The sequence below is a fragment of the Camelus ferus genome, chromosome 4 (assembly GCF_009834535.1).
Source record: "Camelus ferus isolate YT-003-E chromosome 4, BCGSAC_Cfer_1.0, whole genome shotgun sequence".
Taxonomy (NCBI): domain Eukaryota; kingdom Metazoa; phylum Chordata; class Mammalia; order Artiodactyla; family Camelidae; genus Camelus; species Camelus ferus.
This window is the reverse complement of record NC_045699.1, coordinates 20,334,017-20,359,137: the sequence shown is the minus strand read 5'-3', so window position 1 is coordinate 20,359,137 and position 25,121 is coordinate 20,334,017. Positions and strand designations below refer to the sequence as shown.

Below are 25,121 nucleotides of genomic sequence, written 5' to 3'. Positions count from 1 at the left end.
AATAGTTACTATAAATGCCTACAATGTCAAAGTTATTAATAAAAATTAAAAGATACATGTGAAATATTTTCACTATTGGGAGATGTTTTGAAAATTAAAACTAGTAAAGTGTTTTAAACAATTTGACATTTGAAATAATAGTGTCGATTTTCATTTTGAGAAATCATATTCAGACATGTTTACAAAACAGTTATTTAATTGGGCATTATCTAGAACTTACATTACAAAGTATAAGGGCATTGAATTAATTTTACTTCTTGTAAATGTTACTGAGAGTAGCATAACTCTTATCCATATGCAGATATCCATATTTCTTTGATAGAATCTAATTTGAACACATCAAGACAGATTGGCATTTTTAGTACCATAAAAAACTGCTTTGTTAATTGCAACCATATTTAGTATGACCTTATAGCAAAGTAGCACCTTAAGTGTCATGCTTTGTCTTTAATGTGCATACTAGAGCTGGGTTCATCTGTACTAGACAACTGCATTTCATGAAGAGAATTTTTTCTTGATAGGCAATTAGCAGTAATTAGGAATATTCACCTCAATAAGATGTCAACATGAGATTGTTTAAAAAAGTTGAATGTCAGTGGCTTAAAAAGAAAGTTCTTCTGACACATAGGTATGGCATGTGAAACATGAAATGTTAATTTAACTTTTCTGCTTATTATTCATGCACAATATTATTTTGTCATTCAGACACTACACCGACAGAGTGTAAAGGGTGTTAAAATAGTGCTGCTGGAATAAAAAGAGGATTAAACTACCATTGGCCAATTAGCCAAAGGGTGCTTAATGGTCTCTAAAGGCTACTGAAGTCTAACTGCTAGCAAAAGCATTGGTGAAAAGTCCTCTATATTACCTTCATTTGCTTGACATTTTGTGAAGCATACTATAGGCTTTTAATAACTGCATTTGTCAGAAAATAGTCTATAAATGAGTGATGTTGTAACTAAGTGTATTTTTCATAAGAAATTTTATTACACAAATAATTCCACCTCTGCCTAAGATCTTTGTTTTATTTTTGGTTAGTTTTTCATTTTTAATTCTTTTTCTTGATAATCTCAAGTATCATAACAAAGGAAAACATGTTTTAAATGTAAAACACTTGTTACTAACTTGAAAGAGTTATTAATCTGAACTATTTATCTTTCTAGATAAGTACTTGTATGGAAAATATTTTGCTAGTGACCTAGAAACCCACGTAATTCTCTTTGTAACTCATATAATGTTTTACTTAAGTGACTGTGCTTTTAGTTTTATACATAGACAACATGGACAATTTTATTTCTTTCATTTTTATTCCTTGTAAAAGAAAAAATATTCTCAGTGAAAGAATAGTGATACTAGCCACAGGAAGGAGAGAGTGTGGTGACTTTCTAGGAGACTCTTGCCTATAGAATTTACATAGATATTATTCATCTTGAATTTTCTGTTCAGTCTCTTTTGCTTTAGTTCTGGCAACAAAATTCTTATGTTGTAATTTTTTTAAGATTATAACATAACGTTTTTTAATTGCTGCCTCTACTTAAATGTGAATCTGATTGTGAGATGTAAATGAAGTTATTTAGGTATTCAAGATGAAATAACTGTATTCAATATCCTCAGCCCTATGCAGAATTCAAGATTAAATATTTTGGTGAAATAATTGGTACATTACAGACTGTTCCCGTTTAGTGATTGCTTTTCCCTACTTTGACTGTCAAGGCCTTTGGGTTTCAAAAGGAGAAAGAAAAATCCGAGACTCCACTATTGTTACAGATGAGGACTAACCCTCACTTACTCTGGCTACTTATTGGCCATTTCTAACATTTGACATCTTAACTTTGCCCCAGCATGAACTGGAGAGAATCCTTCTGCCAACAACTATTTCCTCCATCGGCTTCCCAGAAATCCTGCTCCTGTGACCTGACATTCACCCTCACGTTAAGCTGTGTTTTCTAGAATTTCCATGTGTCTACTTTTTGGATCTCACTATCCCAACTAAGGACATTTTCAATTTTTTAAATGGTTCATTGTTTTAAGTTTCTCATTCAGTGGTGAAAAATATATGAGAACTGAATACTGTCTTTTCATTGCTACAGAGTAGTTACTGTCCAGAAAAAAGAAAAAAAAAGATCAGAATCAGCCTTTTATTAGAAGTGAAGAGCTGTACCACATCCTGTTCCTTTACCTGGGCGCACTGCTCCTAAACTAGTTAAATACTCATAAGCATTTTCTTGATGCAACTAGCATCATGTTCACTGACTAGGTGGCTGATGATTATTTTATTCTTTGGAGACATCAAGCTCAGAGAGTGTCTGTTTTGGGGGGTGATTAGGGAAATGATTCTTTCTTATCTGATGTTTTTCTAAGCCCTTTTCTTATTTTCATTTGGGCTATAAGAATATTTTCCATGGGACCTGTTTTATCTTTTCTGATAATTCATTCTTGAACAGTAAAATGTTTACCAAAGCTCCTGCTGGAGGAGAGATCCTCCACCTCATGAGGGCTGCCCAAGGCTTCCCCAGCAGTGTTCTGGCACATGCCTTCTCTAGAGTAAAAGTTGGAAAGCAGGAAGGTTGTAGGTCTAGCCATGGCCTTTAACACTATATCTAGTTTCCAGGGAACATTTGACAAAACAAATCAGGAGAGATACGTGAAAGGAAACTGGCTGTAACCAGCATTTACCAGACAGAATTTGAAGGCAGCAGCAGTTCCCTCAGCTCCCTGATTTGTTTCTCCATAGCACTTACTGTAGTTTATTGTGATATATTTCTAGGTTATAGATGGGTAGCTACCAGAAGGCAAGGATTATAACTCTTTTGTTTATCATTGAAAACATGGAGCTGGTACATTGCCTACTACATAGTATGTATGAAAAGGATGAATAATAGATATTGAGTCAGATCCTGAATCTAGATATTCCTGATCAAAATCTTTCAGAAAACATCAAGTTGGAGCTCAGAATAAAAGGCATTCATGAAAGAACTCCTATACAACAGAATAAAGGAGAGTACATCAGGAGAGGCTTATCCACCCCATTCGTAGGATTACTCTTGCGAGCAGCAAAAGGAAGCTTCTGGCCAGAGACTTTGCTTGGCAATTAGACTACAAAATGCAGATCTGGAAGAGGCAATTTGTATTTCTAGGACAGAAAATTGAACTTTTTTTAAGTAATTGAAGAAGTGAGCACAAAATTATGGGTGAGGAAAGAAAAACCAGAGGGGAGGATATTATATAAACTATATAGCGTGGAGTTCAGGACACTTGTTTAAGGGGTGGCAAGGTGGCAATAGGGGGAAAGGAATAGGTTTAAGACAGGGAATGATTTTTTAAAAATTGGGACTCAGTCTTCTGTGGTATATAACCAATTACCACAAATTTAGCAGCTTAGAGACAACATTCATACTCATTACCTCATAGTTTCCCTGGTCAGGAGCCTGGCACAGCTTAGTGGAGTCCTCTACTCAGAGCATCAGAAGGCTGCAATCCGTGTGTCAGCCAAGCTGCCTTTCTGCAGTTCAGGCTTTTCTTCCAAGCTCATGAGTTTGTTGGAAAAATTCAGTTCCTTGTAGTTGCAGGACTGAAGTCCCTGCTTTCTTGCTCAAGGGCCATTCTCAGCTCCTGAGGTCTTCCTTAGGTCCTCACCTTGTAGCTTTCTCCATAGTCCTATCATAACATGGCCAGCAGGAGAATCTCTCTGGCCTTCTTTTAAAGGACTCACCTGGTGAGTCAGGACCAGTGAGGATAATCTTGCTTTTGACTCACTCAAAGTCAAGTGATTAGGGAACCATGATTTACATCGACAGAATCCCTTTTGCACATAACATTGCAAATAGCACAATCATGGCAGTGGGAGCCTATCCCATTCACAGGTCCCACTCACATACAGGGCATGGGCCATTGGGGATCATCTGAGAATTCTGCCTGCCACAGTGCTCATTCCTGAAGAACGAATTTGCTAATATATTCTTGTTTCTTCTTACAGTTGCTTGGAGGCTTCTTTCCTTTTTAGAGACTTGTACTTCTTCAATGTTATATTTAAATAAATAATAACTAGTGTCTCATTTTAAACTTTTATAGTGTTAAGTTCTATTTTATAACCTTTGGTTAGAGTAATTGACTACACATAAATCAATACAGATCTCAGTACTTATTCTCATTGATGTCAACTTTTAAATTGAAATAGACTTTTAAAAGATTGTAGAGGGATTGCACTGCTGTGGAAATAAAGAATCAGAATAATACATCTGCCTTCAATGAGCTTGTAGCCTAGTAGGGAATCCTAAATTAATATCAAACAAATAACTCTCACTGAAGATAAGGTAAGGTTTCTGTTGTGAGAGAAACTATAGGATTATTTGGTACGTGTATATTGTGTGTGTATGTACGTGTGTGTGTGTATAAAACGAAGTTTTTTATTAATTCAGATCCTTAGCCTTTAAGACAGTTCTTAGACTGTATGGTAGCATTTGCCACAAGATAATGCTAACAATAATGCTGTAAATCTAAAATTTACCAAGTGCTACATAGATTTTTTTAAAATTCTGCCCTCAAAACTACCTTTGCTAGGTAAACAACCATCGTCTCTGTTTTTAAATAGAGAAACAAAGTCAAGAGTTTGCTCAGTGTCACTCATCTGGTAAGCAGTAGACTCCAAATAAGAATCCAGAAATTATGACTCTTTCATGTGTTTTATATTATTTATGGTTTTAATGTAATGTGACTTAAATGTTTTAAAATCTTTGATTGGAGTTGAAAAGGTAATATAGAAATAGGAATCATGCTTCTGATTAAAAAAACTATTTTAAGAGTTATCTTAATTTATTGGTAGACTTTATAGCACAATCCCTTTCTAACAAGGTCACAACAAAAGTCTCACATTCCAAACCAAGTAAAAACAAAAGAAAGTTATTTATGCTTCTTGTCTCGTCTATAAAATTTCTGAAATAAGAAACAGAGTGCTTAAACTGAGAGAAGTTAGTAACAGAGCCATAACTACTTGTCCAAAATTCTAAGGGATAATCAAAGGATTCCAAACTGATGAGATATATGATTTTCCTATTACTTTTATTTCAGCAGGTGCTCTGTAGCATTTCTAGGCATGTATAATTAACATTAGAAATATGTTTTAAAGACTGTGGATTTAAAATAGTTTAATCAAGGCACAATTTACATTTTAATAAATTATTCAATAAATAAGTCATTTGAGTTACTGTCTCCATAATTTCAGCATTTCTTCATTTACTAAATTTTTATACTGTTAAATTGAAGTTAAAATCTACATATACATAGTTTTTAGAGAAATACATTTATTGGCTTGGTCTTTCTGCAATGAATGATGTAGTTATAGTGTCAGGATCTGCCACCATGAAAAGAATAGAACTAATGGCACACGGGTTTACAAATGAGAGAAGCCACCAGGCTGTTCATAGAAAGAAAAGCGCCTCATCAAAATTTAGTCTTCTGTGTTGCCTGAGATTACACCTAGAATTGTAGTCATGACTTAATGTCTTACCAAATTGAAATCTCAAAAAGTCTAAATTAGATGCAGAGCATTAACTTTAGGACTGATAAATATTCTGGTGCGTACTATTTAAGTTAAAGCTAATGATAATATTGCTAATAAACGTGTATTTTAATTTACATAGAAATAAAATAATAGGAAGATTATAAATATAAGCTGAAATTTGATGTGTCTTTATAGCACTATCTGTGCTACAAATAGGGGGACTTGAATTTTTGAAACCTTTCTTCTGGTTCTTACTATACAGAAGGCATAGTTTTAAGATACCATGAGTGGGCAGATACATAGATGAACAAAGGAACAGTCCTCTCTCAAGGATTTACTAAGGTTTCTGGTTGAAGAACAGGCACAGTGCTATGGGAGCTAAGACAATGGAGAAGCCACTTGGTTGAAGAAAAAGAGAAGAAAATAGCAGAGAAGTCTTCAAAAAGGAGGAAATACTAAGCTGCTCTTAAAGCATGAGAGAGATTTCAGCAGAAGGAAACACCATGTGTAGAGTCATCAATGTAGAAATGGCTAAGAGATGGGGGGAATGGCAGGCAAGTTTGACTGCAGGTGATGTCTGATTGAAACATAAACTGAAGCTAAACCTTACAGAGATTTATTATTACCACAAATATCTGAGCTTTATTCTACTGGGCTGGGGAACCCCTGGAGGATTTTGAGTAAGAGAATAACAGGTCAGTGTTGTTTTGGAAAGTTGTATAAAAGATATTTTGAAGGTACAAAGATGGTTTGATGGTTGCTGGGAGGGGAAGGGCTGTTGCAGTGGTCTTAGTGGGATAATGAGAGTCTTTATTAAGAAAGTGTCAGAGGGAATGAATATGAGGAACATTATATAATTTAGAGAACCTGACAATTGTTTGGACATAGAGAATTAATAAACAGGGAGGGAGATTGATTCAAGCTTGGATGATAACCAGGAAGATTTTCAGGTTTAGGGAAATTATGAGTTTGCTTTTAGATGTTAATTATTTGATACCATTGGGACAATTCATGAGTGAATACTTCCTGAATATCTTAAAAAAACACACTTTAGATCATAAGTTAAAATATAGCCAATTAAATAGGTTTTTTTTTCCAAAGTGTACTTTTTATTTCACTAACACCTAGTTTAATCTCAAATATATTAAGCCCTAGTTTTGAATTCATGACCTATTCATATGTAACAGTATACACATGTGTATACATATGTATACATATGTAGTTATATATTTACTGGTATACTTCTTAGATATTGTGTTTAAATATACTGTTAATACTTAGGTAACTTATGTCCCATTTTTATATTACTGTACATGTTAGCTACCTCTTTTACTGTTTTAATTAGACTTCTTAACAAAGAAAGATTTTTTCCTCCTCTGAGAGACTTCAGTACCATTTTGTCTAATTGTTCCTTATGTTCAACTGCCATATTATAAGCTTCTTTGGAATAATAAAATAGTAGTGCAGGTATCCTCTTAAGGATCTCTAAGTTGTTATGCCATTACGGCTTGGTGGCATTCTGCTGACTACAGATTGGTGAATAAGAGGGGCTAACATTAAGACAATTTCTTTTACACTGTTTCATAAAAGCAACACTAGTATGTCATTTAGTAAAATGTTTTATGATATTAAAAATTCAAATCTAAGGAGTTTAGTGCAATCTACCTTAGCATTACAAAGAGGACTTGTCAACTATCGATCAAGTGCATCAAACTGAGCAAGTTTGTTTGTATGCTATTTATTTGAACTAAATCTCTAATAAGCCTCTTCTGCTAATTGGACTTAACATTTATGTTGCTAAATGAGAAGCATTTTGGCTGCTACATAGGGTGGTAAGATCTACCCAATGGAATAAACAACTAAACATCTGTTATCCCATCCTGCTCCAGCTTAGCTTTTACCAGTTAAGTACATCAGCCCTGAAGTCAAGGTTATCAAATATGTGAATCTCTGGCACACCCATGTTTATGGGAAGGCAGAGAAATGGCACATCATGAGGAAAGATCAGCCAACCAAAGGATATTGAGTACAGCTGGTCTATTTTGTTTTAACCTTTACAAGCCCTACAACCTTAAGCAAAAATTAGTTGACATTATAATTTTTGTAAAGTTTTTATAATAACTATTTTTATAACTAATTTCACTTTTTCTTTAAGATAATATCTTTTATTTGTCATTTTTTTCGAGGAGGGAGGTAATTAGGTTTATTTATTTATTTTTTTAATGGAGGTAGTGGGGATTGAACCCAGGACTTTGTGCATGCTAAGCACGCACTCTGCCACCGAGCTATACACTCCCCCCCAATTTCACTTTTTTCTTTAGCATTTTTGTACCCATCAAATTTGATACTGATAATTGTTAGGTTAAGTGTACTTGCTTTTATAATATGTTTATATTTTCTTTTTAAAAAAAGAAGCTAAATTTGGATTTGGCTGAGCTTAGGAAAGAAAAAGAAGACTTACTAAAGAAATTGGAGTCCTCATCTGAAATCACAAGTTTGGCTGAAGACGTTACCCGGGTGGCAATTCCACGGATACAAGTTACATCACTTGGCCCTTCAAGGAGCATGGATTTGGAAATGAAGCAATTGCAGTGTAAACTAAAGGTGATTATAAATTTTATTAATGAAAACATATAATAAGTTACTGAATCCTTAAAAGACATATTTTTATCAATTCTAATTTAATTATACTAGTAAAGGTAAACTATGGTATAAATAACCTCCAAATTATTAATGCTGCATTCGACCTCATCTTTCTATTTTAGCCTGGTAGATTCTTATCTGGTAACTCATAATTCTTTTCTCTGAAAAAATTGACAAGACACCATGAAATCCTAACACAGATGATGGAAACTGGCTATTGTCATTCTTCTCCACTATTCACTCCTCTCTGCCCTCCAGAATTCCTTTTGAATGTGTAATCTATCAACATAAACAGAATTGCTTTCCTGTACACACTTGCTACTATTTTAATTTGATGATTCTTGGCTGGAGATGGGGAAGGAGGAGGAGGGTGGAGGGAGGAAGAGGAAGAACAGAGCAAAGGTGGGTTGGTTTAATAGATTTCAGCAGGTTAAACCTGAGAGTGAGAAAAAAAAAGGCAGTTTTCCTTTGTGTATGAAGAATTGTGTCTAAGTCCAGGTGAAACTGGACTTCAAACTTAACAACTCAAAAAGTAAGGCTGGCCTTAGGTTAAATAGAATTATCTTGTAAGAAAAGGGATTTGTGAGTTTTATTTGGAAAGTTCATTTTCATGCTTCTTAAAACAAGCTCATTTATTCCATACATATTAATTATTTTCTTCAGTGGGGATTGCTAGCTGGAAGCTAAAAAGTCAGTGTATGTGGGACCATAGGTATAATGAGAGTTACTGGAAAGAAAATTCTGGTTGAAAATGCACAGAATACATTAGCAATGGAATAACCATGACTGTTAAGAAGGTATTAGTATATAGAATTGTCAAATAGACTTTGTTGTTTTTATTTCAAATATTATATCTGTGCTCTTCAATGATAACATCTTTAAGTGAAGGATTACTAATAAGATAAACTAGGATAAAGTTTAAAGTAAATTCATGTATTATTGCTTGAAAGTATTTTGCTTTATTAATAATAATCAGATATACCCATTGGCATTAATTTAGATGCTTCTGAAATACCATCTTCTTCAGAGGGTTTTATATGTACAACTTGTCTCAAGAACTACATTTTATAAGTTGAAATACCTTACAAAATAGAAATGTGAGAAAAAATAGTTGTGCAAGTTTGGCACTGTATATCTTCTCCTACATTGTGTTCCTATTTCTGAAAAAGTGGAATAAAATGTATAAACTGAACATTTCAATGCTTAGGTTTTATATGGAGGATAAAATTATTGAGGTATTCTTTGATCTTATCTGCTACAGAGACTTGTAGTCACAGTTCTGTGATTCTTCTTATATACAAGTGTTTGTGGCCCTAATATAACTTTTATTTTTGCCAAGATAAAATAGAATGTTAGATTCAGCAGTGTCTAATCTGACTTCTAAATTTTTCAATTGTTGATAGTTATAAGTTGATTTTTATTTTATTTATTTGGTTTCACTTACTACTAATACACTAACATAAATTTTAGTAATAATAGGCCCATATAGATATCTGTAAGTTTTTTTGCATTGTGGTATCCCATGGTGTAAGTTTTTGACCATATATAAATCTCTCTCTCTTTGAAGGAATGTGTGAGTCACAAAGGTGAGATAATGAGAATTTAGTCTAAAGCAATTTAGATCACACTTGATGTAAGTTTGAAGTGACATTGTCCATATGTAACCTGGAGTCCTGGAATGCTCACCAGGGTATGTGGGGACAAAAAGGAGTATGTCTTTACTTTGGCCTTATTTCATATTTAATGTGGAAATATTCTGGAAGACCAGGTACTTTTAAGCACATAATACTCTCTAATGCTACAAATTTCTGTTTTGATAATTGTGTTCATTTGTGAGGGCTCCCATAACAAAATACCACTGGGTGGGTGGCTTGAATGATAGCAATTTATTTTCCCATAGTTCTGGAGTCTAGAAGTCCAAGACCAAAGTATCAACAGGTTTGATGTCTCCTGAGGCACCTCTCCTTGGCTTACAACTGGCCACCTTCTTGCTCACGTGGTCATCCTCAGTCTGTGTGGTCTGTATCCTAATCTCCTCCCCTTAAAAGGACAACAGTTATATTGGATAAAGGCCCACCCAAGTGACCTCATTTTACCTTAGTTACCTCCTTAAAAGCCCTATCCAAATACAATCGTATTTTGAAGTATCGGAGGTGGGAGGCTTAGGATTTCAACATATGAATTTTGCTGAGATACAATTCAGTCTGTAGCAGATGTCAACTTGCTAACATAATGATTTTCCAAGAAATAATGTACTGTCTACTTGATGTTTTTTATGCCTAATTAAGAAAAACTGGTTATATTTTAATCTGTTAAAGGTCTACATACATCTTTTTTTAATTTTATCTGATTAATATTAGACTTTTCTATGTAATTTCTTCAGTGTATTCTCAGATATATATGGTTCATTCAGAAATTAGAGTGCTCATGTACGTTTTCTTTTCTCTCAAATTTAAAGAATTAAAAAAAATTTTTTTTAATGGAGGTACTGGTGATTGAACCTAGGACCTCATGCATGCTAAGCATGCATGCTCTCTACCACTGAACTATATCCCTCCCCATTAAATTTTTTTCCATTAATTTTTTATATGCATTTTCTGATCTTCATTTTTACTTAAGACATGTTTTATCAAGGCACCCAATTATATATAGTTAGATAATAAAATATTTAGAGACATATAAATTCCTTCCAGTGAATGATATATAAATCAGTTATTTGTATTTAATTTAATTTGTATTTCTTTATACAATCTGGATTGAATTGTACTCCAATCTATTTTTGTGATTTTTTTTTTTGACGTCCTAATTGTTGAAAGCATTCCTTTTGGTATATACCATGGTCTCTTTCGGTTGTCCAGTAAGTTAATAATGAAGAATAGTACTTTTCAAACTACTGTTACTCTATATATAATCTGTTGCCACTCTGACTCTAAGTCCTTTAAAAAAGTTTTAACCCTGTTAGATATATAGATTAGGTGATCTCTATCTTTACACTTAAGAAAACTGAGACACAGAATGAATACATTAATCATCCACAGTCACACAGCTACTAAGTGATGGAGCTGAGATTAGAATGTAAGCCGTATGACTCCAGAGTCCACGCTTTTACTCATTAGGCTATGAAAAAAAATTTTTTTAATTAATAAACTTATGTAGGAAAGTTCTAACCAAGTTGGATTCTTACATTATGACATCTTTGTAATATGTGTTTTACTCCAGATTTTGTCATGCTGCAGATAAGTACTGTATTGTAGGAGATGGAAAAGGGTTAGAGGACCTGAGTTTTGATCATTCTTTGTGCATTCACTTCTTGTGGAACCTGATTGAGGAAATTACTTACCTTCTCCAGAGGTTTGAAACAGGGATACCTTTCTATACACTTCAAATGGTTTTTTGGGGATTAAACAAAATAGATATGAGATTTAAAGAGTCTGGCAAAAGTATGTATCAAGCTGGCATTGTTTTATTTATTATAATTCTGTAATCTCTCAATTATCTAGAAGTCAGAGGTACAGCATTTTCCAGCCAATTAAAATAACTGGCCTAAGTCTAAAAACAGAAAAGAATCAAACAGCTCTCTTAAAATCCACTCAGTGTATTCTCCTGAAAATTATTGTCAGCCTTCATTTACTGCCTGTTGTCTTTTATTTTAAATATAGCTCTAATGAGTTTGTTTAAGTTCTCAGCAGAAAACACCTCAAAAGCAGTAAATTAGAAGTGCATATTAAGGGACAGGAGGATTGTTTTTAGGCTGAAATATTGACAGAAGCAAGAAACGATGATCAACAGATTGACAGAGAGAAAAGGGAAATATAAAAATGTTAAGGTAAAAATACAAAATTAGAAAAACAGCAGTCTGGGACCGTTTAGAGTAGGGCTGAGGAGCCATTTGTATCATAATAGTTCTTAAAGGCATCACTATATAATGATACAATGATATTATAATAGATATAGTAATATAATTAATATAGTAATATTTACAATATAATATAACTGTATTAAAAATTCACTATTAGCTTAATATAATCATGGATTATTATATTTCTAAATGAATGAACAATCATTCCAGAAAGAATTTAAGATTAATGATTAAAGCAAAAAAGCTTCAATTATAAATTTACTAGTGTGGAACATCTTACTCTCACAATGCTGGAAATAAGATACCATACCTCACTGTAAACTCATAAAATGTGGTGGAAATTTAGATTGCATTACACAAACATTTAATCAAAACCTTTAACATTCAACACAGTTGCCATGTGGAGGTAGCTTTGGGTTTTTAAGAAAATTAGTATCATATTGAATGTGAATTTTTAATTTACATATGCTATACTAATGAGATGTTTAAAGTCTATCTAATGAATTTGACTCATATTTACATTGTGTGATTAATGGTTTCATCTTCTCAGATTTATATTTTTTAGCAGAAGTCAGTCAAACCTGGAAATAGTTCTAATTGAAACAACTGATTATAGTTATTAGAAAAATTAGCAGAATAACTGCTCCAAATATTTTAAAAGTTGTATTTTATTCTACTTATATTAGTTTGATACTTTTTAAATTTAATAAATGAATTAATGTATTTTGACACTGTGTTACAGGTAGAAAAACCAAAATATCAAATGATGTCTCAGATCACATGTTTACTTGGAACTTGACTCAAAATTGAAAGTTTGGGGTTCCTAACACTCTAGTTACTACCTCTGACTCCTAGGCTGTATAGACAACAAATACCACAGAGCTGTTCTGCTTTGAAAAATAAATTACTTTAATAACTAGTATTATTAAGAAATTCAAGTAAGGAAGTATTTAGCATTTATAAGATTCTCTAATTGGTTGTCTATTAGTGTCTAACAAATTATCCTAAAATTAGCAGCTTAAAACAATTTATTATTATTATGTAATTTATTATTTCTTATGATCCAGTGGGTTCTGTAGGTAGTTCTTTTGCTGCTATCTGCTGGGTTTCCCCATATGCCTGTAGTCTTCTAAACTGAAGATTTACCTGAGCTGAAAGTTCCAAGACCGCCTTACTCCCAGACTGGTAATTGTTCTGCTGGCTGTCATCTAGGGTACCTCAGTACTCCCCCAAATGGCTTTAGTATTTGTTGGAAGGTAATCCAAGAGCAACATTCCAAGAGGGCAAGGTGCAAGCTACAGGGATTTAGGCTCTGGATCTGATACTTGCACAATGTCATTTCTGCCACATACTTTGGGTTAAAGCAGATCATAGGCCAGAGCATATTCAAAGGGTTAGGAGATGGATTCCGCCTCTTGATGGGAGAAACAGCAAAGCATTTATGACCATATTTAGTCTGTTACAGGTTATTAGTAAATCTAGAATTCATTTCAAGTGATCTTATTAAACCATTAAAATAATCACATGCACATTTACATTTTACAAAGATAATCCATATTTTCCATAAAGGTACTTTGGGTAGGCGCCCTGCAGTTGTTATATGATTGTGTTCCTCCATGATTTTGGCATCTTATATAAAAATTTTAGTGTGTCCTGATATTTCTATTAGAAAATACAAAATGAAGCATCTTAAAATGTTTACATGTTTATTTTAATTATAATTATTGCAATTTTGTTACTCTTCATGAGAATGGCATTTATATTTGTGCTTTAGGATAAGATTAAGAGATACATTTGAATTTATGTGTATTTTTAATCTAGAATGCAACTAATGAACTCACTAAACAATCATCAAACTTGAAGTCTCTGAAATTTGAACTCCTAGCAAAAGAAGAACACATAAAGGAAATGCATGAAAAGTATGTGCTTTGTATTTTTACCCATTGTATTTGGTGCCACCTAGTGGCAACAAGTACTCTACTAAACAGTGCACCCAAGAAACAATACCAACACGTTAAAAATTAAGTTTCACTTCCTTAGCTCGTGTTTAAGGCTACGTAAGATGAAAACTTACGGAATATTACATATAGCGTGGTTGGTGGCAAGATAGTTACTATTTTTTACATAGAGTAAGAATGTTTACAGTCAGATTTTTTTCCTTAAACATATTTACTTTTGAATAAGTATCAGTTAATAACCTAAAGACTATGAACAAAAAACTTGAGAATATGGTCATTATTTGACTAAAAATACACGTATAGATTGATCTTTATATTGGGCTTAATGCTTAAGCTTATAAAGCTAAAGTGGCATTTATATTCTTTTAAAGTATTTGTATTTAAAGTAATGAGAGGGTTATGAAAGTTTGTACTTTTTGTGTTTATACTAAAAAGAGGTTAAAAATGTATCTTATAAAATCAAAATTATTTCCTTTCTATATTTTTTATAGATGTTCTAGAGCTTGGAGGTGATAACAAGTTTAGAAAGAATTCTAGTAATTCATAATTTGAGTTACTTATATTTTGTATAAATACATGTATACAACATTAGAATTGAAGGTCACTTAAAAGTGGTATTAATAGATAAAACTATTAGACAGAAAAGGTTGGTTCATTTTTAAGCAGCATATCATTAAGCTTATTTATAGATAAAGAAGGTAGTTTTACTCACTGTTTGCTAGTGAGGACTCTAGAGAAACATTCTTTGAATCCTTTACCTGCTAGCTCTGTGCCTCAATTTAATAGAATTAACTCATAAAGTTCTTAAGATTAAATGAGTTAGTACATGTAAAGAACTTGTAACTGTGACTGGCACATAGTAAGCACTCAATAAACGTAGCTGTTGTTATTCTTATTATAGTAGTAATAGTAGTAATTGTTACTGCATCTACCATTTTATACTTAATGTTGTCAACTTAAGCTAAACTGATATGTCAATTCTACTTCATATGATGTTAAATTAGAACATAACATGCCTAATTTTAGTGATATTATTAGATTTACATACCTAGAATTACATGATATTATTAGATTTTGTGTTTGTTTATTAAATATTAGAATTGTTTCTTATCAGTATTATGCTTTTTGATAATGTCTAAATATCACTTTGATTTTCCTTAGCAATGCAAGAGTGTTAACAAAAATATATAATAATTTTGTTTTCATAAATTTTATTAATCTTTCTCAGTTCAGCCATTTTTTAATGTTTTAATGCATATATGTATTATATTGTAATTACCAAGTCATAATTAGATTATAAATTTTATAAGTACTCAAAATATTAATAGAGCAATATTTTATCCCATACAATTATTTTATTAATATCAAGTAGCATTTAAAAATTAACACTAGGTGTAACACTGGATAATATGTTAAGCTATTTTCTATCACTCTTGATAAAATGCTTTTCTTCCCTTTCAAGGATGTCTCGAATGGAGAGAGATATAACCATGAAAAGGCATTTGATAGAAGACTTGAAATTTCGACAGAAAGTAAATTTGGAAAGTAATGAGAGTATTAATGAAATGCTAGAAAATCTTGAAAAAAAGGTATCAATTTTTGCATTCACTGACACTAAAAAGTAATAGCCCCTTGTATTTACTTTCTTAACTCAAATATTCAATCTTAATATAATTTATAGCAAATATTCATAAAATATGTATATTGTTATATAATGACATCATTTGCTCTTAAAGTACATTATTTTAAAATTCAAGACTTCAAAATCTCATATATAATACAGCCATACATTCTCTTTATATTTGTAAATATACTGTAAGAAGATAATCAAGTTTAATCTTAAAAATTTTCAACATTTCTGGGATATATAATTCCATTTTATTTAGCATTTTCTTTCATTTAAAACTGTTTATATTGATAGAATGAAGTGTATATTTTAAATGAGAAATATGATAATAATTTCAGAAGTCCTTTGAAATGTGTTCTCACCACAATTTTGTTTAATTTTGGGGGGAGGGGGAGGGAGGTAATTAGGTTTACTTAACCTGTTTACTTTTTTTTTTTTTTTAAGAGGAAGTGCTGGGGATTGAAGCCAGGACCTAGTGCATGCTAAGCATGCACTCTACCACTTCAAGCTATACCCTCCCCCACACAGTTTTTTTGAAATGTATTTTCCCCTTGTATACACTTAATTCAGCGTACTTACAAAAAGAGTCATATTTAAAACAGTTGTACAATATCTGATCCCAAAGTAGAAATCAGCAATTTGCTGACTAAGAGGTTTTTTTTTCTTTAAAAATTTTAAAAGGTGTTATTTACACAACTCATAAAGCAGCTTGTGCTTTGGCATTCACTAAATGTCACCCACTCCAGAGAGAGCATCTCCCTTATTTTCCTTATTGGAGATAAAAATATAAGTAGTGCTCAAATGGGTTTAAGAGAGGAAATTTTCATACGCAAGACAAATGCATAGATTTTCTTTCTTTCTCCTGCATACACTCACATGAATTATAAGTACTTCCTATAGGTTTTTTTCAATGCTGTCCTTTAAATTTTGCTCATTTTTTAACTTCTGTACTCATTTCAGATATAGTCTTAGAATGTTCATGTAAGTAATCATATATCTTTAGTAGCATTAAACTGAAAAAAACTATTTCTTCTGCTATTTTTTGAAATGTATTCAACATATTTTGTATTACTGATTTAATTTTATCCTATAAGGTACATGTTTTACTTTCATTAGGGGATATAAGTGAGAGTTATCCATTATTTGGCTTATTTAAGAACCAAAACCAACCATCTACTGCTTGATTAAAAGAAATATAGTTTAAATTCATTTTATATTATTAGGTAAAAGTCTACACATACCAATATTCCTGCTGTTGTGTAGTTTTGGGGTTTTGCTATTGATTTAAGGATTCATAGGGATTTAGTCTCATTCATTGCATGAGTTTTATAAACCTTACACTTGAATTTGATACTATTTATGAGAAAAATAAATGCAACTAGATTTATTCATGCATTCAGTTGGTTTCTGTTGAAACAAATACTGTGTAGTACTAGAATGCTTTTACCAATAATTACCTTTATGCTTTTATTATAGGTGAAGACATTAACTGAAGAGTGTTCCAATAAGAAGGTATCAATTGATTCACTAAAGCAAAGACTTAGTGTTGCTGTGAAAGAGAAGTCACAGTATGAACAGATGTATCAGAAAACTAAAGAGGAGTTAGAAAAAAAGGTATTGTTTTAGGACATTTTAGCTTAGAGATGGAATGTAACAATGTCTTTTTATTTTTAAAGTTGTCATTCTTTTCTCCTCAAAACTACTATGGCTACTTAAACGTTTCCAATAACTGCAAAGAATATTTCTATCTCTACATGAAATGCTAACAATACGTTTACTATTAAAGGGAGAGCTGTATTAGAGAAACATTTTGTTTGCCTTGATAATTTCTAATAAATGAAAACTCTTGTTGAGAATTGGGATTTATGTGAGTGGATATAATTAAATGTTTAGGTCCACCTAAACTTATAAAATAATTAAATATTTCCATTTGATATATGAGATCTTTTGTTCTAAAATAGCTTCCATGCCTTTAATGATTTATTATTTTTAAAAAGCATAAACTAATTTTAGTGATAAATATATGAGAATATATGCTCAGGATATTCACTGAAAGTAAAAACAACTGTCAATTTTACTCAAATAAAAATAAATACAAGACATAGAGTAATGAAACCCTTTCTTTACCTGACATCTCTAACTTTCAAATCTGTTTAAGAAATATTTTTTTATTCTATGATTACTGGTCTTTTGCAGGATATCAGGCTTTCCTTTCTCGTATCAAAAATAAATGAGGCTGAATCTGCAATGGCAGAAATTGAAACAGCGGCGTCAAAGCATCTTCAAGGATTAGCGATGCAAAGTGAGCAGGCCCTCGAAGGTGCACAGAAGAAATTGCTGTTAGCCAATGACAAAGTGGAAGAGTTCACCATATTTGTGAAGGTTTGAATCTTTGTGCTTTACTAACTTGTACTTGCCCTCAGGGAGTGAAGGCAGTGGCCTATTTCAGAAGATATGGGGAGTACTTGGAAGTTCCTTTCTGCTTTCCTAAACCACAAAGCATCTTCTCCTACCCTACTTGCCACATTGTTCAAAATTTCTCTATAAGAGATTTGTTTTTATAACTTGAGTTTAAAATTTTCCACTCTATTATTAATATTCTTTTCTTAATGTCAGTTTATGCCCTATAAAGACATGGAATGCGTAGAGGAACGGTAAATGATTTAGCAGGACAAAGGAAGGCAAACCGAAGTGCCTCCAAAGGGTGTACCATCTAGAAATTATCTGACAGCTGAAGAATCCCAGAAGGGCTCAGGCTGCGCAAGGAATCATGAAAGCTGAGGATGGTAGGGGAAGGGCGGATACCAGGCTAAATGGGTGTTTCATTTGGAGGTCTTTATAAGGAATTTTTAGACCTCTAGTCTGTAATTCTGCCCTGTATAGTTGGCCAGTATTCCTGCCTTAACCTTTCCAGAAAAATGAAAGAGGAGCAGTTCTGGTTTCAGAGACAGGAGGTACTGAGGGCTGGGAGTCTGATGATTGCACCACTACTTTGAGCCCACTGTGCGTGGTTTACATCTCTGTTTAGTGCCTTCCATTCTGCCTTGTATTATCATCAGCAAACAAATCTGTTGTCAATTATAGACTATGATGAATTCCTTAAAGTCAAGGACAACATTTAATTATTTAATTACTCTCTGCCTCCACAACATGATTTTACCTTCATAAATCTTTTTTTCTTGTTTTATATTCAGCTTAGAGTTTTATTTGTTGCATTGTTAGCCAAAATATAAAATTAGAAATACATAATTATAAAATTTATTCAAATTCTAATATTATTTGTCCTGAAATAGTCTTTTTTAATTGAAGTATAGTCAGATTACAATGTGTCAATTTCTGGTGTACAGCATAATGTTTCAGTCATACATATACATACTATTCATTTTCATATTTTTCATTGTAGGTTACTATAAGATACTGAATATAGTTCTCTGTGCTATATGGAAGAAACCTTATCTATTTTATATATAGTAGTTAGTATTTGCAAATCTTAAACTCCCAGTTTATCCCTTCCCACCCCCTTTCCACCTGGTAACCATAAGTTTGTTTACTATGTCTGTGAGTCTGTTTCTGTTTTGTAGATAAGTGTCATTAGTGCCTTCTTTTTTCTTTTTTTTAGATTCTATGCATGAGTGATATCATATGGTATTTTTCTTTCTCTTTCTGGCTTCACTTAGAATAATCTTCTCCGGGTCCATCCATGTTGCTGAAAATGGCATTATTTTATTTTTTATGGCAGAGTGGTATTCCGTTGTATAAATATACCACAACTTCTTTATCCAGTTCTCTGTCAGTGGACATTTAGGTTGCTTCCATGTCTAGGCTATTGTAAATAGTGTTTCTATGAACATTGGGGTGCATGTATCTTTTCAAATTTGAGTTCCCTCCAGATACATGCCCAGGAGTAGGATTGCTGGATCATATGGTAAGTCTATTTTCAGTTTTTTGAGGAGTCTCCATACTATTTTCCATAGTGGCTCCACCAAACTGTATTCCCACCAAAGTCTAGGAGGGTTCCCTTTTCTCCACAGCCTCTCCAGCATTTATCATTAGTGGACTTTTAAACAAAGGCCATTCTGACTGGTGTAAATTAATTACATTTACATTTTGGTTTTGATTTGCATTTCTCTGATAATTAGCAATATTGAGCATTTTTTCATATGCCGATTGGCCATTTGTATGTCTTCACTGGAGAATTGCTTGTTTAGGTCTTCTGCCCATTTTTGGATTGGGTTGTTTGTTTTTTTGTTGTTAAGTTGTATGAGCTGTTTATATATTCTGGAAATTAAGCCTTTGTCAGTCACATAATTTGCAAATATTTTCTCCCATTCCATAGGTTGTTGTTTTGTTTTGCTTATGGTTTCCTTTGCTGTGCAATAGCTTGTAAGTTTAATTAGATCCCATTTGTTTATTTTTGCTTTTATTTCTATTGCCTGGGTAGACTGCCCTAGGAGAACATTGCCAAGATTTATGTCAGAAAATGTTTTGCCTATATTTTCTTCTAGGAGGTTTATAGTGTCTTGTCTTAAATTTAAATTGTTAAGCCATTTTGAGTTTACTTTTGTGTATGGTGTGAGGGAATATTCTAACTTCATTAATTTACATGCTGCTGTCCAGTTTTCCCAACGCTACTTGCTGAAGAGACTGTCTTTTCTCCATTGTATATTCTTGCCTCCTCTGTTAAAGATTGACTGTAAGTCGGTGGGTTTACTGAAACAGACTTTGAATGTGTCCTTTTTAAAAAGAAGAATTGATAACTAGCAGTTTTTAAAATAGAAAAATGGATTTTATGATTAGATACCTGATTATTATAAACTTGATGATGTTTCATGACCTTCGTGATAATGTAATGTGTGTACTTCATCACATAAAGTAGTTTAGCAAAAACTATCTTTTAAAAAATAAAAATTTTAAGTCAGAGAATATGAATTATAGTTAATGATAGTGAATGTCTAACTCAAATTGTTCAAGAGTGACATGTTAGTCCTTCATATTTTCACCAAAATGATAGAGTGTAGATGTTTTAATAAATTCAGGATTGCCCTGGTTTCATGGCTTTTTAATATGAGTAATGTATTAAAGATTGTATAGTAGAGATGATGACATATATGGGTAAAGTATTTTTAGTACTCTTTTAGAACTTTTCCACATTGTTTCAGTTTGGTATTGAGATTGCCTGCATTAAAATCAATAGATTCTATTGTATTTAAATAAAATGCATAATTCTGGGCCCCAAATTTATTGAATCAAAATCTTGGTTGTGGTGGGGCCCAATAATCTGCATTTAACAAGCTAAGTAGGTGACATTATGCATTAATACAGTTTTTAAAACACTTTTCTTAAAGCCCCAAATTGCTTTTATGGATTGACTCTATATAACAAAGTATCTATCAGTTTGGTATTTAATGACACCCTTTACGACTTACGACTTCAGATGGTAATTTGGCAGTTGCTTTTCTTTACTGTGTTTTAGGGCCAATATGTAGTTGATACTGGCATTACTTCTGCCATTTAATTCATTTATCTAATAAAGAGCCACAAGCAAACTGTTGGTCAAACCTGAAGTGCTGGCAAAGGCTGGATATTTGGGTCTGGGGAATGAGATTACCATCATCCTTCTCTTCCTCGCACGTATGGCCCTAGGACTGGGCAGAAATGCTCAGGTGTTGCCATCTGAGGCAACACACTATCAGTGACTTCCTAAATACTACTGTGTTAAAGCTAAGCTTCCACCTCTTTAAAAATTTAGGACTTTCCATTATTTGACCCTATCCTGTTTGGAATCTTTTTCCCCCCACTACTTTTCAGGTTTCACCCAGGTTGTGTTCAGTCTTGCCTTTGCTCAAGTTCTTCTCTCTTGACATGCCCTTCCCTCTCTGCTCTTTGCTCTAAATCCTTCAGTTTTAGCTTGGTGCCTTCCCCTTCCATGAATTCTTTTTTAACTCTGTGGTTAAGAGGAAAGGACCCTACTCTGCCAGTTTCTAGTTCTCTTATCTCAGGCAAGTGACTTAATCATCTGTGCCTCAGTTTCCCCATCTATATATAGAATGAGTGTAATAATGGAACATACCTGAAGTGAGAATTTAAATGCATTAACATAGATGAAGCTCAAGCACTGCCCGATATACCTAACGTGTTATCTGAGTGTCAGCTAGTAGTAGTGGTGGTGGTGGTGGTGGTGGTGGTGGTATGGCTATCATTTATTTCCTGAATAATCATGGTATGTACCATATAAATTAACACATGACTGTGAACTCTGTGTTTGCCTTTTTGTTTCAAGTAGATTATAGCCAATATGAAGTCAGGGACACTATCATTCATTTTACCCACATAATAGGGCTCATTAAATTCTTGAGGAGTTGATTTTACATCTGCTTCAAGAATAGTACTGGACACTTAATCACGGCTCAGACTGAAAACTCTGTGAAGGCAAGAGCTGTGCATATTCCTTAATGAGCACAGCTAAAGAATACATACAGTTCCTACCTGGAACATTGTGATCACCTGGACTCATTCTATGCAGAGCTTATTAGGGTGTCAGATACACAAAAGTACTTAATAAATATTATTAGTAGTATTAATAGTAATAATGTTTGTTCTGGCCCTGTTGTGGAATCTGTGTTCCCTTTAGTCTTTTCATTTATTCATAGGGCACAACCAGATTATAGAAGAGGTGGAGTGGCCATCTGTTCTAGATCTAGTCTTGAATATGGAATTTTGCCCTGGGGTAAAATCAAGTGTTTTGAGCATCTGGGCTGGATATATGGCAGAGCTGAGGCTTTGAATTCTCCTAATAATGGAATAAAACGCACAAGGGAAATTTCTAGAAGTATTTGCTCTGTTTGATTGAGCCCTGATATAGTATAGGCTTGTTAATGTGCTTGTATGTGAGAGTCATACGCCAAATTCCATTTTCTCACTGGTTTTTGTTAGCTGATAAATAAATGTCAGTCAAAGAGCAACATTTAGCGAGAAGCTTAAATTATTTAATTGTCAATATATATTCGCTTTGGTAAGATCTAGTAGTATGTTTTGGGCATATAAATTCCTTGCTTCTTTAGTGAGAACATTTGTAGAGCATTATAATTTTATTTTTAGTATGTTAATATTTTGGCACTGTTTTACTCTCTTAATTATGAAATTATGATTTTTCTGTTCTTTTTTCCCAGCTTTCTTGAGATATGACATGTAACATTGTATAAGATTAAGCTGTACAATGTGATGATTTGATACACATATATTATGAACTGTTTACCAAAATAAGGCTAGTTAACACGTCCTTCACCAACATCTCATTTCTCCAGCCTCTTAGCCCCTGGCAACCACTTTCTACTCTTTCTGAGTTTGGCTTTTTAAGATTCCACATAAAAGTGATAAGTGTCTTTTTCTGTCTGATTTATTTCACTTAGCTTAATGCTCTCAGGATCCATGTATATTGTCACAAATTGGAAGATTTCCTTTTTGTGGTCAAGTAATATTCCATCATACATATAAACACATACACGCACATACATACATACATACATACACACATCATATTTTCCTTATCCATTAATCCATCAATGGATGCTTAATTTGTTTTCATGTCTTGGCTATTACAAATAATGCTGCAATGAACATGAGAGTACATATATCTCTTTGAGGTTCTGTTTTCATTTCCTTTGGATACATAATCAAAAGTGGAATTGCTGAATTATATGTAGTTCTGTTTTTAATTTTTGGGGGAGCTGCTGTACTGTTTTCCATAGTGACTGAACCAATTTACATTCCCACTAATAGTGCACAGTAGTTCCCTTTTCTCCACATCCTCAGCATTTATTATCTCTTGTCTATTTGATAATAGCCATTCTAACAGATGTGAGGTGATACCTTGTGGTTTTGATTTGCATTTTCCTGATAATTAGTGAGGTTGAGCACTTTTCATGTACTTGTTGGTCATTTGTAAATATTCTTTGGGAAAAAATGTCTGTTCAGGTCCTTTTTAAAATTAGATTATTTGGATTTTTGTTACTGAGTTGTATGAGTTATAGATAGTTTGAAATCAGGAAGTGTGAGGCCTTCAGCTTTGTTGTTAAGAACAGTTGGCTATTCAGGATCTTTTGTAGTTTCATACAAAGTTTCATACAAATCCTATTTCTATCAAAAATGCCATTGGAACTTTGATAGAGTGTACATTGAAATCTCTAGATAGCTTTGGGTAGAATGGACTTTTTAACAATTTCAATTCTTCCAATCAGTAAGCACAGGATATTGTTCTATTTATTTCTGTCTTCTTCAGTTTCTTTCTTCAGTGTCATAATTTTCAGTGTATATATCTTTTATTTCCTTGGTTAAATTTATTAAAGATTTTATTGTGTTGGGTGCTACTACAAGTGGGATCGTTTTCTTTTTCAGATGTTTTGTTGTTCATTTATAGAAACACAACTAATTTTTGTCTGTTGATTTTGTATCCTGCAACTTTATTGAATTTGTTGATTAATTCTAACAGCTTTTTGATGAAACCCTTAGGGCTTTCTATGTAAAAGATCATGTCATAAGCAAACAATGACAATTCTACTTCTATCTTTCTGATTAGAATGCTTTTTTTTCTTGCATGATTACTTTAGTTTGGACTTCTAGTGCTATGTTGAAAAATAATGGTGAGAGTGGGCACCTTTTTTGTTTTCCTGATCTTAGAGGAAAAGCTTTCAGCCTTTCACTATAGAGTGTGATGTTAGCTTTGATTTGTATTATACGGTCTCTGTTATGTTCAGGTATGTTCCTTCTATACCAAGTTTGTTGAAAGTTTTATCATAAAAAGATGTTAAATTTTTTTCAATGCTTTTTCTGTGTCTATTGAGATGATCATATGATTTTTATCCTTCATTCTGTTATTGTAGCATATCACATTTTTTATTTGTGTATGTTGACCCATCCTTGCATCCTAGGGATAAATCCAGCTTGATCATGGCATATAGTCCTTTTAATGAGTTGTTGAAATCAGTTTGCTAGTTTTTTGTTCAGATTTTTTGCGTCTATATTCACCAGGGATATTGACCTGTAATTTGCCTTTCTTGTAGTTTCCTTATCTGGCTTTGATATCAGGTTAATGCTGGCCTCATAAAATGAATTTGGAAGTATTCTCTCCTTTTCAATTCTTTGGAAGAGTATAAGAAGGATTGACATTAATTTTTAGAATTTGTTAGAATTTGTTAGAATTCACCAGTAAAGCCATCAAGTCATGAGATTTTCTTGGTTGGAAAGTGTTTGATTGCTGCTTTAATCTCCTTACTCATTATTGGTCTGTTTCAGATTTTCTGTTTCTTCATGATTCAGTCTTGGCAGGTTGTATGTTCTAGGCATTTATTTATTTCTTCTGGGTTGTCCAATTTGTTGGCATATAATTGTTCATAGTAGCCTCTTATGCTTCTTTGTATTCCTGTAGTATCAGTTGTCATGTCTTCTCTTTCATTACTAATTTTATTAATTTCATTTCTATTTTTGTCTTGCTAAGTCTAGATTAAAGTTTATCCATTTTGTTTACCTCTTCAAAAA

The 25,121-nt window shown here is 32.8% G+C and overlaps 1 protein-coding gene across 4 annotated transcripts in view; it reads left to right on the top strand.

Moving 5' to 3' along the window:
• CNTLN (centlein) overlaps positions 1-25,121 on the top strand; it is a 247,841-nt gene that overhangs the window by 191,269 nt on the left and 31,451 nt on the right. For all 4 annotated transcript variants that reach the window (XR_004319147.1, XR_004319146.1, XM_032477635.1 and 1 more), the window contains exons 19-23: positions 7,913-8,104; positions 13,824-13,921; positions 15,423-15,549; positions 17,064-17,201; positions 17,784-17,969. Coding sequence is in view for 2 of the 4 variants with exons in the window: in XM_032477635.1 (XP_032333526.1) it covers positions 7,913-8,104; positions 13,824-13,921; positions 15,423-15,549; positions 17,064-17,201; positions 17,784-17,969 (741 nt within the window). In the remaining 2 variants the exon portion in view is untranslated. The remainder of the gene's footprint in view (positions 1-7,912; positions 8,105-13,823; positions 13,922-15,422; positions 15,550-17,063; positions 17,202-17,783; positions 17,970-25,121) is intronic.